The sequence below is a fragment of the Hemitrygon akajei genome, chromosome 7 (assembly GCF_048418815.1).
Source record: "Hemitrygon akajei chromosome 7, sHemAka1.3, whole genome shotgun sequence".
In the NCBI taxonomy this organism is placed as follows: domain Eukaryota; kingdom Metazoa; phylum Chordata; class Chondrichthyes; order Myliobatiformes; family Dasyatidae; genus Hemitrygon; species Hemitrygon akajei.
Window position 1 is genome coordinate 82,408,925 of NC_133130.1, and position 14,670 is coordinate 82,423,594.

Genomic DNA, 14,670 nt, shown 5'->3' on the forward strand with positions numbered 1-14,670 from the left:
TGCTGTCGGTCTGAAACAAGTAACTCACTGTCCTGAGTGAGTGACCTTCTGGTGCCCAGTGCAGGGAAGCAAGCCGTTCAGGACCCCTCTTGTCAAACGCCCTAATAGAAGTTCACACACTTGTCGTACTCACCGACAGTCTGGAAGTTCAGTGCCACCAAGTGACAGCCAGCATTCCAGAACACCTGAGGCATGTAGTTGGAGGAATCCACCCGGGTTCCCTTGGGGTAAATGCGACTAAGCTGCCGCTTGTTGTACCTGCACAGTATTTACTAAGGAAGAGTAAACAGAAAATGAAAGACATGCAGATGAAAGTCTAAACAATATTACAAATATCATCACTATGTGGGGATCTAAGTGAACTCCTGACTGGTTTTTGCACAGGAGGATGATGATAATATTCAATTGGGTTCCAGAATGATCTATGTCCCAACTTCTCTCCACTTATTTTTACTCCATATGCATTCGTATCTCCAGCAGCTTCTGCTTGTAACGTGCTATTTTGGGAATTCTTTTGAGAAAATGTCTTAACATAAAAGGTAAAGCATCTAATTCTGATGCCACCAGCACATAGCTGATCCTGCTATTTTCCCATAGAAGCACTAAGAATGATCTTCCAAATGGGAAATCTTCTTCAAGAAGCATTCCAAGCCCTGCATACATAAGACTCTGACTGAGACCCTGATGAAGCATCTCCGCCTGAAACATTGACTGTTTATTTCCCTCTGTACATGCTGTCCGACCTATTGAGTTGCTCTAGCATTTTGTGTGTGTTCCCGAAGATTTCCAGCATCTGACGAATCTCTGCATGAACTCACTGGATTATACTTACCGATGAGTAACTAAAGTTAGCAATTTGAATCGGGTATGGTTATTGTTGTCAGTGTCAGTTGAAGCACAGCTCCACCCAGTGGTCATTGTTGGGAAGTACAGTCTGATTTCAACCCATTCATCTGGGCCCATGAAGAAGTAGAGGATTGCAAGGCAGTGTTGGTTGTGTAAATCACAGCTCAGTCGGGGCGGGGCGGGAAGGGGGTGGAGGAGGAGAGACTGAGGTGAGAACACTAAGTTAGGTCATTGTTCTCCCCTCTGCTCATTGTGGGAGTTGGAGATAGGCTGGGAGTTTGGAGCTGTGATGGTGGGTAGGACCTTGGGGACCTAATTTTTGAGAAGGCCTGCTTTTGTTTGAGTGTGAAATTGAGTGCATTTTTTTCTCAGATGAAATTCTATTGTACGGTGCACACAAACGCCACACTATACACATAAACTTTGTAACCCATTTTCTTTAAAGAGCAGGGTGTAAGCCACTGGTCACAGGAAAAGCCAAGATTTCAATTCAGAATAAGGTTACTACATATCACCAGAGACACGTTAATATTCAATATGAAGGTCTTTGTTGCCCCTTCATCAAAAGATAGACCTTTCCTGCAAAACTCTGCATTAATGTTTGACTTTTATTTTTTCAAGAATGTCTGCTCTTTCTCTAAAATATCATTTCATGAGATGGCCTTGCTGAGAAAATTACACAGCAAAACTTATTAATGCTAGGCTAAGCAACACACACAAAATGCTGGAGGAACTCAGTAGATTTAAGTATACTCACCCTTTTTTTCTGCAGTTCTGCCTAAGGGTCTTGGTCTGAAACATACTTCTACCCATAGATACTGCCTGGCCTGCTGAGTTCCTCCAACATTTGGTGCGCATTGCTTCTTTTTCCAGCATCTGCAGATTTTCTCTTGTTTGTAATATTAGACTACTTTGCAGCACTCAATTAAATACTCTGAATGTGCCTGATACACATCATTTGGATTGAAATTGGGTTGTTTACTTTTGAACCGTTAATATGTGTACTCAGTGGTCCTTTGTGCAATTTAAAAATCAACATCAACGTATTTATTTTAAATGGTTTAATATTTTGTTTCTATGATTACACACTCAATGGCCACTTTATTAGGTACATCTAGGAACCCAGTGTGATCTTCTGCTGCTGCTGTAGTCCATCCACTTGAAGGTTCGTTATGTGCATTCAGAGATGCTGTTCTGCAAACCACTGATGCAACATGTGGTTATTTGAGTTGCTGCCACTTTCCTGTCAGATTGAACCAGTCTGGCCATTCTTCTCTGACCTCTATCATGAACAAGGCATTTTTGACCACAGACCTACCACTCACTGGATTTTTGTTTTGTTTTTCACACCATTCTCTACACACTCTAGAGAGTTGTGCATGAAAATCCCGGGAGATCTACAGTTTCTGAGATACTCAAGCCACCATGTCTGGCACCAACAATCATTCCACAGTCTAAGTCACTTAGATCACATTTGTTCCCCCATTCTGATGTTTGGTCCGAACAACAACTAACCCTCTTGACCATGTACTTATACTTTGAGTTGCTGCCACATGATTGGATGATTAAATATTTGCATAAAGGGGCAGAGGTAGAGGTGTACCTAATAAAGTGGCTACTCAGTGTAACTTGAACCTCTGCAGATCGCATCTGTCTGTGGAACCAATTCCATTGAATGACTTCTAACCAATGGTGACAGAGGGTGCTTTGAAACACAAGATAGAGTCTGGCTTTGTACAATCGTTCTGAAAGGATACTCCACAAACTCCACTGGAGATTTCGTCAACTGTTCCAGGGCCTTTGTCTCCACAAAAGATGACATTTCAAAACTCTTATTATTCTCTGCAAATAAAACACAACAAAGGTTAACATTGATTACAAGGGGAATGTGGTCAGTTGGGAAGTAGGCTAAGGAGTGGCAAATGGATTTTAAGAAAGTGAAGTGTGAGGTGATGTCTTTTGTAAAGTCAAACCATGGTGGGACCTACACTATGAATGGTAGGCCAAGTGTGAGTATAATGGAACAGAAACGATTTAGGAGCACAAGTGCATAGTTAGTTGAAAGCAGTATCACAGTAGACAGGGTGGTGAAAATACATTTAGTACACCTCATCACCTTCATCAATCAGGCATTGAGTAAAGGAATTGGGACATTATATTGAAGCTGTACAAGTCACTGGTGAGGCTGCACTTGGAGTACCATGTAAAGTTTTGGTCATCCTATTAATGGAAAGGACATGGTTAAATTGGAATGAGTGCAGATAAAATTCAGAAGGGTGTTGCCAGGGCGAAAGGCCTGAATTATAGGAAAAGGTTGGCCAGGCTCGATTTTTTTCTTTTGTGGAATATAAGACTCTGGGGAATTTCGACCTCATAGAAATGTTTAAAATCATGAGATAAAGTGGACAGTAACAGTCTTTTCCCCAGGGTAGAGTGGTTCAAAACTATGGAGCATAGTTTTAGGGTGTGAAGGGAAAGATTTAATAAGGACCTGAGGATCAACTTTTTCAGGCAGAGGGTAGTGAGTATATGGAACGAGCTGCAAGGGGAACTGGTTGAGACCATAAGATATAGGAGCAGAATTAGTCCATTTGGCCCATCGAGTCTGTTTTGCCATTTCATCACGGCTGATGCAATTTTCCTCTCAGCCCCAATCTCCTGTCTTCTCCCCATAACCCTTCATGCCCTGACCGGTCAAAAATCTATCAACTTCTGCCTTAAATACACATAAAGACTTGGCCTCCACAGCTGCCTGTGGCAAAAAATTCCACAGATTCACCACCATCTGGCTAAAGAAATTCCTCCTCATTTCCGTTCTAAAAGGACATCCCTTTATTCTGAAGCTGTGTCCTCTGGTCTGAGACTCTCCCACCATAGCAAGGTATCCTCCCCACTCCACTCTATCACGGCCTTTCACCATTCAATTGGTTTCAACCAGGTCACCCCTCATTCTTCTGAATTCCAGTGAATACAGGCCCAGCATTAGACATTCTTCATTTATAGTTGTATCATTCAAGATGCACTTGGATGGATACATAAAGGAGTAGGGTTTAGAAAGACCTGAAGTAGAAATTGGGACCAGCTGGGTGAGCACTGTGGTCGATATGGACTCATTTAGCCGAAGGGCTTGTATCTGATCTGTTTTGCTCTGTGACTCTATGACAGACACATTCAATAAACACCAGATTTTAATCACTTGCAAACAACCACAGATAGGTTTTAAGACTTGGTCCAAATTGGCACCCACAGCAAGACAATTTAGGATTTATTTCAGAAATAATCCATTACATACTTGGGAGTGATTTAATTTAGTAGAAGAATTCAAATCATATTATGAACTGAAGAAGAAAAACAAGCACAAGCATTTTACAACTTTGAAATAGATGGGTGGTTTTACTTGTAGCCAACTATCTTCTCAGCTGCTTGCTGAGAGCATAATTCATGTGATGAGTGGGCCTGATAAAAGCATAATGCAGCATTGTGAGTCTGTGGAGAATGCGGGACCTCAAATTTTATTGCTTGGAAGAGCACCAAAGAGTAACATATTCATTCCGATATCAGCAGAAACCAATATAGAAACATGTACTACAGAAAACTAATTGCAAAACACCCTACTGCATTGTGTCAGTATCTACCTGCAAGTATTTTTTCAAGTTTTCAAAGTGAACATGGTCCTTTGGTACACGGGGGTCCTAAGAATCTATTGGATACTCCTGCTTCAGTGTAAGTTTAATCAGCCTAAACTCCATCCAGAAAAGCCAGATATTGTTTTATTGTTCATTCTCAAAACCTTGCAGGATGTTGAAAACCTTGGCTGAGAATGGAATGCAGAAAGTAGGTTCTTCAACTGTTGGAAAACGTTGATATGCTGGTGGCAGCACTGTTCACAATTAAACTGTTTCCTGCAGTAGCTAGAAACACAGAAAAACCTACAGCACAATACAGGCCCTTCGGCCCACAATGCTGTGCCAAACATGTACTTACTTTAGAACTTACCTAGGATTACCCATAGCCCTCTATTTTTTTAAGCTCCATGTACCTATCCAAGAGTCTCTTAAAAGACCCTATTGTATCTGCCTCTACCACTGTCCCCGGCAGCCCATTCCACACGCTCACCAATCTCTGCCGTAATAAACTTGCTCTTGACATCTCCTCTGTACCTGCTTCCAAACACCTTAAAACCATGTCCTCTCATGTTAGTTATTTCAGCCCTGGGAAGAAGCCTCTGACTACTCACACAATCAATGCCTCTCATCATCTTATACACTTCTATCTGGTCATCTCTCATCCTCCGTCACTCCAATGAGAAAAGGTCAAGTTCACTCAACCTATTCTCATAAGGCATGCTCCCCAATCCAGGCAACATCCTTGTAAATCTCCTCTGCACCCTTTCTATAGTTTCCACATCCTTCCTGTAGTGAGGTGACCAGAACAGAGCACAGTATTCCAAGTGAGGTCTGACCAGGGTCCTATATAGCTGTAACACTACTCTCAGCTCTTGAGTTCAATTTCAAGATTGATGAAGGCCAATACACCGTATGCCTTTTTAACCACAGAGTCAGCCTGCGCAGCAGCTTTAAATGTCCTGTGGACTCGGACCCCAAGATCCCACTGATCCTCCACACTGTCAAGAGTCTTACCATTAACACTTGCTGTAATCCATATAGACTACATCGATGGCTCTACCCTCATCAATGTGTTTAGTCACATCCTCAAAAAATTCAATCAGTCTCGTAAGTCATGACCTGCCTTTGACAAAGCCATGCTGACTATTCCTAATCTTATTATGCCTCTCCAAATGTTCATAAATCTGCCTCTCAGGATCTTCTCTATCAACTTACCAACCACTGAAGTAAGGCTCACTGGTCTATAGTTTCCGGGGCTATCTCTACTCCCTTTCTTGAATAAGGGAACAACATCTGCAACCCTCCAATCCACCGGAACCTCTCCTGTCCCCATTGATGATGCAAAGATCGTTGCCAGAGGCTCAGCAATCTCCTCCCTCATCTCCCACAGTAGTCCGGGGTAACCCTCATCCGGTCTGGTGACTTACCCAACTTGATGTTTTCCAAAAGCTCCAGCACATGCTCTTTCTTAATGTCTGTATGCTGAAGCTTTTCAGTCCACTGTAAGTCATCCCTACAATCACCAAGGTCCTTTTCCGCAGTGAATACAGAAGCAAAGTATTCATTAAGTACCTCTGCTATCTCCTACGATTCCACACACACTTTCCCACTGTCACACTTGATTGGTCCTATTCTCTCACGTCTTATCCTCTTGCTCTTCACATACTTGTAGAATTCCTTGGGGTTTTCCTTAATCCTGTCTGCCAAGGCCTTCTCATGGCCCCTTCTGGCTCTCCTAATATCATTCTTAAGCTCCTTCCTGCTAGCTTTATAATTTTCTAGATCCCTATCTTTTCTAGTTTTTTTGACCCTTTCGTAAGCTTTTCTTTTCTTCTTGACTAGATTTGGAGGAATTGTTTGCTGAGCTCTTCAGTGCCGTGGAACTTCTTTCTGCTATCTTCTGTCTCCTTGAAGGTCACTGGCAGACCAAGATGTCCATGTACCATACCAGCAATGAGCTGGAAGGAAGGAGGAAGCAGATCTAAGGGCCTCACTCAAGACTGAAAGGGATGTAGAGGAAAATAACTTACGTCTTCAGTGCTATAAACAAGGACCAGTAACAGAACCAGCACAGGCACAATGTTATGTGCACAGTTTGAGACCCCATAAATAATACAGGATATACCTATCCTGGAGTCAGTCCAGTGCATGCTCACCAGATTGATTCTTAGGTCAAGAGTGATGTTCTATGAAGAGGGACTGAGAACCACTGACCTAAACTCATTGGGGTTTAGAAGAATAAGGGGTGGTCGGGTTGATTCTGAGAGAGTGTTTTACTTGCTAAAATACTTCCTTCTTAATGGTTGAGGGGAGGGGTCCAGAGTTAGAAATGAGTCATAATTCCTAGGTAAAAGGTCAGCTAGATCTTTTATCCTGGAGTGAGTGAAATGGGAATGTTTTTAGCATGTTCATACCTCTCATGACATTTTATTTATTTGGAGATGCAGCATAGTGACAGACCCTTCCAACCCACAAAACTGTGCTGCACAAATACACCAATGTGACTAATTAACCTACTTACTCGAATGTCTCTGGAATGTGGGAGGAAAGCGGAGCCCCTAGAGGAAATCTATATGGTCACAGGGAGAATGTGTAAATTTCTTACAGATGGTTGCAGAATTGAACCTGGTTTCTGGCTTTGTAATATCATTATACCGATATGCTATGCAATTGAATTACGCTACTGTGCCACCCCAAAATTAAAAAGGACATTTGGGCCACTAACTCTATGCTGGTCTTCAGAACAATCTCAGTCTCATTCTCCCACTTACTTTTCTGTAACCTGGTCCCTCTCAGATGCCTACCCATTTTAGCCCAATTCTCCTACTATCCATCTATACTAAAGGTACTTTACAGTGCTCAGTTAACCTACTAACCAGTTCTCTTTGAGATGAGGAAAACCCAGAGCACCTTGGGAAAAATTATGCGAGCTCGATGAGAAAGTTTGCACTACAGCGCTTAAGGACAGGATTGAACCCAGCTCACTAGAGGTGTGACACAATGGTGACAGCAGCCATCTTGCTTCCTGAGTGTTCTGTATCTCTGGAAGATAGTGGATGCTCTGCTATTGAGGGCAATTGAAGTTAGTATCAACAGTGATTTGGACAAAGGGGATGAGAGGATATTGGGACTGAGTATGAAAGTGTGAATGAGGAACAGGGAATGTCACCGTCTTACTAAATGGCAGCGCAGGCTTAAAGTGCTGGGCAGCCAACTCCTGCTCCCCCATTGATCTTTGTCAGATTATCCGATTCATTTTTTTAGTTATTCATTATTGTTCCCACCCTCTCTCAGCCTGCTCCACCATGACTTGTGTTGCTTAATCTCTCCTGGTCTCCAGTCCATCACAGATCTCCCCTTTTCTCACAGTTCTCATTTCTCACCACAATGGTGAGAATGAGAATGATGGCTGACCTGCTGAGTATCTCCGGCCTTTAACGCACACAAAATGCTGGAGCAACTCAGCAAGCCAGGAAAAGAGAAAGTCAGTTGTTTACTCTTTTCCGTAGATGCTGCCTGGCCTGCTTTCCTCCAGCATTTTGTGTGTATTGCTTTGTTTTCCCGCATCTGCAGGTTTTCTCCTGTTTATAATCTAATATACTTTATTGATCCCGAGTGGGAAATTCTTTCATTACAGCAGCAACATTTAAAAGCACAGAGCAGAATGCAGACTTAAATAATAAGGAAGTACAGAGTAATAATATACACAACAATAGTTCACCAATGTACACTAATGTGCAATAATAATGTATGGAATAATAAAGCAGAGACTATTGTACTATCACGTGTGTTCTGTCGCACAGATGAACTGTTGTATATACTTATTGCATTTGGTAGAAAGTATTTTCTGTAACGATCCTTGTGACAGCGGAGCTGAATGAGCCTGTTCTAAAGGGTGCTCTGCTGCTAATTCATGGACAGGATGTGCCAGATTGTCCATAACGGACAACGGGTTGTTTAGTGACCTCCTGTCCTCCACCAACTCAAGAGTGTCCAGGACGGATCCTGCCTTTTTGATGAGCTTATTTAGTCTTTTTGCATCACCAGCACCGATGCTGCTCCCCCGAAATAAAGTAGCAAAGAAGACTGCACTCGTTACAACAGGCTGGTAAAAGATCTCCGACATCCTGCTGAATACCTCAGTGACCTGGTTTGTGATCACTGGCCTTCTGTGTTTTAAATTCAGATTTCCAGAATCTGCAACACTTTGATTTTGGACTCAAGCTTCAATGTCTTGTGGTTTTATTAGAGTCATCAATACGCCTATGTTAACCCAAATGATGAACACAAATGCAAATTAATATGTTATTGTATTCATTGTTGATGTTCAAATCAAAAGAAGCACAATTAAAAGTAATATTGCACCTGTAATGTTATCAGATGTCTGCTTTCCAACAGAGTGGCTTCAGTGGATTTATGTATAAAAAACATTAGTGAAATTACTTTTCTAGAGGCATGCAAATATATGCATAATGAGGATATGAAGTTTCAATAGATCACATGAATCTACTTTAGCCTAAAAAGATTATGCAAAAATGTCACTAGGTTAGAAACACCCGCAGTCTTTGGAATTACATGATCAAGAAAACTTTGTAATAGTTGTTTAAGGAACGTGACAAATCAAACATTGAAGCTATTCAGTTAGCCAAGTTTATGGCAACAATGATAACGATACAATGTGGACTTTGTTCAAGAACAGCTGACTGAACCCGCAAAAACATAATTAAACAATGGCAATGCATCCATGGGATCAAGAATAATTAACTTGTCCACAGATAACATGGAGATATTTTTAACTGAAGAATGATCCTGTTCAAAAATATGGGATTAGCTGTACCTCATGTAAGAGCGTTGTTTGGCAGTTGTGCTTAGCTAATAACATTCAGCTTAGTTGAATTCTTTTTTTTAAAATTTTATTTAATTGCATTTTTAAATGATTACAAGTGTAGAAAAAAAAGTATGTGTCCCTTCCCCCCTCCCCTTAACCCCTCCCCCCTAACTTCCCTATATAAAAAAAATTAAGAAAGAAAGAAAAAAAAGAAAGAAAGAGTGCCTGGTTGTTGGAAGGTCTCCACATGCTCCATGGAGTTCTTAATAACTTTAGTATATATATTTATTTCTTTCCCCAAGTAACCATTAATTTCCTCTTCAGAGCACCTATATATTTAATCCTGTCTTTTGTAAATAAGGGCCCCAGATTTTCAAAAATGTTTCATATTTATCTCTTAAATTATAAGTAATTTTTTCTAATGGAATACAGCCATAGATTTCTTTTTTCCAACAATCTATACTTAAATATGTATCTGATTTCCAAGTAATTGCAATAGCCTTTTTGGCTACAGCCAGTGCAATTTTTATGAATTCTTTCTGATGTTTATTGAGTTTGAGTTTCGGTTTTGTCCCTTCAATATCACCTAGTAAAAGTAATATTGGATTATGAGGAAGTTTTATTCCCGTAATTTGTTCCAATAAAAGTCTTAAATTTGTCCAAAAAGGTTGAATTTTAGAACAAGACCATGTAGAATGTAAAAATGTACTAGAGTTGAATTCTTAAATGAGATATTGACACTTATATATTAAGCAATCCATGAAAATAGCAAATAATATAAAACTATGCTTTCAGCTCAATGTTATTAGATTCACTTCAAGGCTGAACCATTCCTTGACCAGGAACATGATCATGAGCCTGTAGCCAACTTTTAAGGTAAAGACTATCTCATCGTTTGATGAATATCCTAATGACCTCATATATAGATAATTCACAAGATCACAAGACAAAGGAGCAGAAGTAGGCCATTTGGCCCATCGAGTCTGCTCTGCCACTCCACCATGAGCTAAACTATTCTCCCATCTAGTTCCAATTTCTGGCTTTTTTCCCATATCCCTTGATACCCTGACTAATTAGATACCTGTCAATCTCCTCCTTAAAAACCCTCAATGATTGGGCCTCCACAGCTGTATGTGGCAACGAATTCCATAAATCCACGACCTTCTGGCTAAAAAAATTTATCCTCATCTCTGTTTTAAATGAGTACCCTCTAATTCTAAGACTGTGACCTCTTGCCCTGGACTCACCCACCAAGGGAAACAGTCTTTCCACATCTACTCTGTCCAACCCTTTCAACATTCAAAATGTTTCTATGAGATCCCCTCTCATTCTTCTATACTCTAATGAATATAATCCAAGAGCCGGCAAACGCTCCTCATATGTTAGTCCCTGCATTCCAGAAATCATCCTCGCGAATCTTCTCTGAACTCTCTCCAACATCAGCACTTCCTTTCCAAGATAGGGGGCCCAAAACTGCACACAGTATTCTAAATGAGGTCTCACCAGTGCCCCATAGAGCCTCACCAACACCTCCTTACTCTTATACACTATTCCTCGTGAAATGAATGCCAACATAGTATTCACTTTCGTTACTGCCGATCCAACCTGGTGGTTAACCTTTAGGGTATCCTGCACTAGGACCCCCAAGTCCCTTTGCACTTCTGATGTTTGAATTTTCTCCCCCTCTAAATAGTAATCTGCCTGATTGTTTCTTCTTCCAAAATGTTCAACCGTATAATTCTCAACATTGTATCTCATCTGCCATTTTCTTTGCCCACTCTCCTAAACTGACCAAGTCTCTCTGACCTTTCCGTTTCTTTAACACTTCCTGCTCCTCCACCTAACTTGGTGTCATCCACAAACTCAGCCACAAAACCATTTAATCCATAATCTAAATCATCGATATACAGTGTAAAAAGAAGCAGCACCAACACTGACCCCTGCGGAACACCACTAGTAACCGGCAACCAACCAGAATAGGATCCCTGTATTCCCACCATTTGCTTTCTGCCTATCAGCCAATGCTCCACCCATTCCAATATCCTTCCTGTAATTCCATGGGCCCTCATCTTATTAAGCAGCCTCTTATGTGGCACCTTATCGAAGGCCTTTTGAAAATCCAAATACACAACATCCACAGCCTCTCCCTTGTCAATCTTATTCGAGATTACCTCAAATAATTCCAATAGGTTGGTGAGGCAGGATCTTCCCTTCATGAAACCATGCTGGCTTGGGCCTATTTTGTCATGCACCTCAAAGTAATTCATAATCTCATCCTTGAGGATCAACTCCAATAATTTTCCAATTACCAATGTCAGACTGATAAGTCTGTAATTTTCATTTTGCTGCCTCCCTCCTTTCTTAAACAACGTAACTACATTTGCGACCATCCAGTCCTCTGGAACCGTGCCAGAGTCTACTGATTCCTGGAAGATTATTTCCAATGCCTCCACAATCTCCAAAGCCACCTCCTTCAGAACCCGTGGATGCACTTCATCCGGTCCGGGAGACTTATCTATCCTTAGTCCATTTAGCTTCTCAAGCACTTTCTCTCTAGTAATCTTGTCTGTACCTAATTCTATTCCCTGAGACCTCTGGCTATCAGGTATGTTGCTACTGTCTTCCACTGTGAAGACTGATGTAAAATACTCATTTAGTTCCTCTGCCATCTCTTTGTTACCCATTATAATTTCTCCAGCATCCTTCTCAATAGGCCCTATATCTACCCGTGTCACTCTTTTACTCTTCATATATTTAAAAAAAACTCTTAGTGTCCTTTTTTATGTTAATTGCCAACTTCCTTTCATAATTCATCTTTTCTTTCCTAATGACTTTCTTAGTTTCCTTCTGTAATTTTTAAAAATTCATCCAGTCCTCAGTTTTCCCACTAATTTTTGCTTCCTTGTACTTTTGCTTTTGCTTTTATTTTAGCCTTAACTTCTCTCGTTAGCCACATTTGTGTCATTTTTCCTTTTATGATTTTCTTTTTTTCTTGGAATATATTTTTCCTGCACTCTCCTTATTTCTTGTAGGAATTTCATCAAATTCTGCTCTACTATCCCTCCATTTAGCTTACTTTTCCAATCAACTTGGGCCAGTTCCTCTCTCATACCACTGTAATTTCCTTTGTTCCACTGAAATATTGATACACCTGATACCAGCTTCTCCTTTTCAAATTTGAAACTGAACTCCATCATATTATGATCACTACTTCCAAGGGGTTCCATTACCTCTAGCTCCCTAATCGCCTCAGGCTCATTACACAGCACCCAATCCAAAACAGCTGATCCCCTGGTGGGCTTATGGACAAGCTGCTCCAGAAAGCCATCCCGTAGGCATTCTACAAACTCCCTCTCCTGAGATCCAGTATCTTCCTGACTTTCCCAATTCACTTTCATATTAAAATCTCCCATTATTGTGAGCTTCATCTCATTGCATCTGGAGCAGATGTAATCCTGGGGGAGGCTGGGAGTCTCCCAAGGTCCCCACATCTGGCGCTCCAGGCACAACACTAATCCTAAATGCATACCTCTAATGCTACTGTTAGCTCTAAATAAATAAACCTGTAACCTACCACTTTACTGTAAGACTCAATGGTCGCAGAAAGCCTCTTCCCGTTGAGCCAAAGCCCTATCACTCTGTACCCGTTCACTCCGCTGCCCGCTGGATATGGTGATGTTCTTTTTAAATCTTCTGTGCTCTGAGGTCACGCGCTTGCGCAGTCGTGCCTCTTTTATCCCATAGTTTGAAAAAAAAATCTGAACTTTTCCCCAAAAAACCAGCCCATAATTGTGAGATCTGTAATAAGCTCAAGATACTCTATTCATTTTTAAAATACATTTATGACTTTGAATTTTTACAATTTTCTTAATTTTACAAATAAACCTTCTCTTGATATTATAGGTGGCAGTAGAAAGTAAGATTTTAATTTTATAAAATAAAATAAAAACTGTATGGTTGTCAGAAATCACTGCCTGGTGATGATATAATTTCCTAAATAATTTTTTTTGCATCTTCTCTCATATTAAGCTTTTATCTCCCCATGAATCACATCTCTATACCCTTCACAGTGAGGAATTTCAATACTTTGTAGATAGAGTCAGACCCTTACAATATCTGAGAATATCACTATTCATCTAAACTTAAATAAACTAATTTTCCCTGAGGAAGGTAACAGCTTGAGGTATTTACCCATCCCGAGGAAAAGGTAGATGAAACCTATATAGCCCTTCAATAATGAGGATGGAAGAGCTGGAAAGGTGAGGGGGAGAGATAGGGATGGGAGTAGGGAGAGAGAAAGAGTGGTGGAGGGGGGAACAGAGAAAATAGGGAGAGAGAGGAAAGATAAAGTGAGAGAAAGAGAGAAGGGAGGAGGAAAGAAGGGGAAAAGAGGGCGAGGAAAGAAAATCCTGTCATCTCTATCTCAAAGGCTCATGTCTGAGAGGTTAAACCTGTGCTGTCCTACTGGCCCGAATGTTCAAGGACATCTTCAATCTCTTGCTGCGGTGGTCTGAAGCTGCCACCTGCTTCAAAAGAGCAGCAATCACACCCGTGCCCGGGAAGAGCTGCCTCAATAACTGTCACATTCACATCTACCATGTTGTGGTATCGGCACTGGACTTCAAGGCCTGTGGCTCCAGGTTCAAATCTGGCTGGCTCCTTGAACTCTTTCCACCCATTCTGGGGCGAGCACCGAGCTAGCAACTCAGCCTCGGGGAAAAACAGACAAAATTGCTGAACAAATGGCGAGATTGCCGCCTGATGCGCCACAAGGCACCGAAAGGAATAACAACAACATCTACCATAGTTAAGAGCTTCGAGAGGTTGGTTATGGCTAAAATTAACTTCAGCCTGAGCAAAGACCTGAACACACTGCAATTTGCCTACAATGCAAGTGGATGCAATCTCGCTGGCTCTCTGCTCTGCTTTGGAGCACATATGCAGTCACAAGACGTATGTCAGATTCCTGTTTTATCGATTAAAACTCAGCGCTCAACACCATCATCCCCTCAGTAACCAAGCTTCAAAACCTGGGCCCTTGAATTTCTCTCTGCAACTGGATCCTCAACTTCCTATTGGGAGAACCACAGTCAGATCAGTAGTAACATATCCACCCTGATAACTGTAAACACAGGTAAACCTCAAGGATGCATGCACAGCCCACTGCTCCACACTCTCTACACTCAAGATTGTGTGTGCTAAGCACAGTCCAAATGCCATCAATGTATTCTATATATGTATTCTGTCTACATATGAACACACTGATGAATCCAGTGTTTTTGGAAGAATCTCAAATGGTAATGAGGAAGCTTAACCGGAGTGAGATAGATCTTCTGGCTGAGTGGATTTGCAATAACAACTTCACCCTCA

At 41.2% G+C, this 14,670-nt stretch overlaps 1 protein-coding gene across 2 annotated transcripts in view; it reads right to left on the reverse strand.

Moving 5' to 3' along the window:
* Positions 1-14,670, reverse strand: part of plcb1 (phospholipase C beta 1) — a 950,430-nt gene that overhangs the window by 120,164 nt on the left and 815,596 nt on the right. For both annotated transcript variants that reach the window (XM_073051321.1, XM_073051322.1), the window contains exons 18-19: positions 2,604-2,688; positions 134-258 (exon numbers count right to left, since the gene is read on the reverse strand). In XM_073051321.1, the coding sequence (XP_072907422.1) occupies positions 134-258; positions 2,604-2,688 (210 nt within the window). The remainder of the gene's footprint in view (positions 1-133; positions 259-2,603; positions 2,689-14,670) is intronic.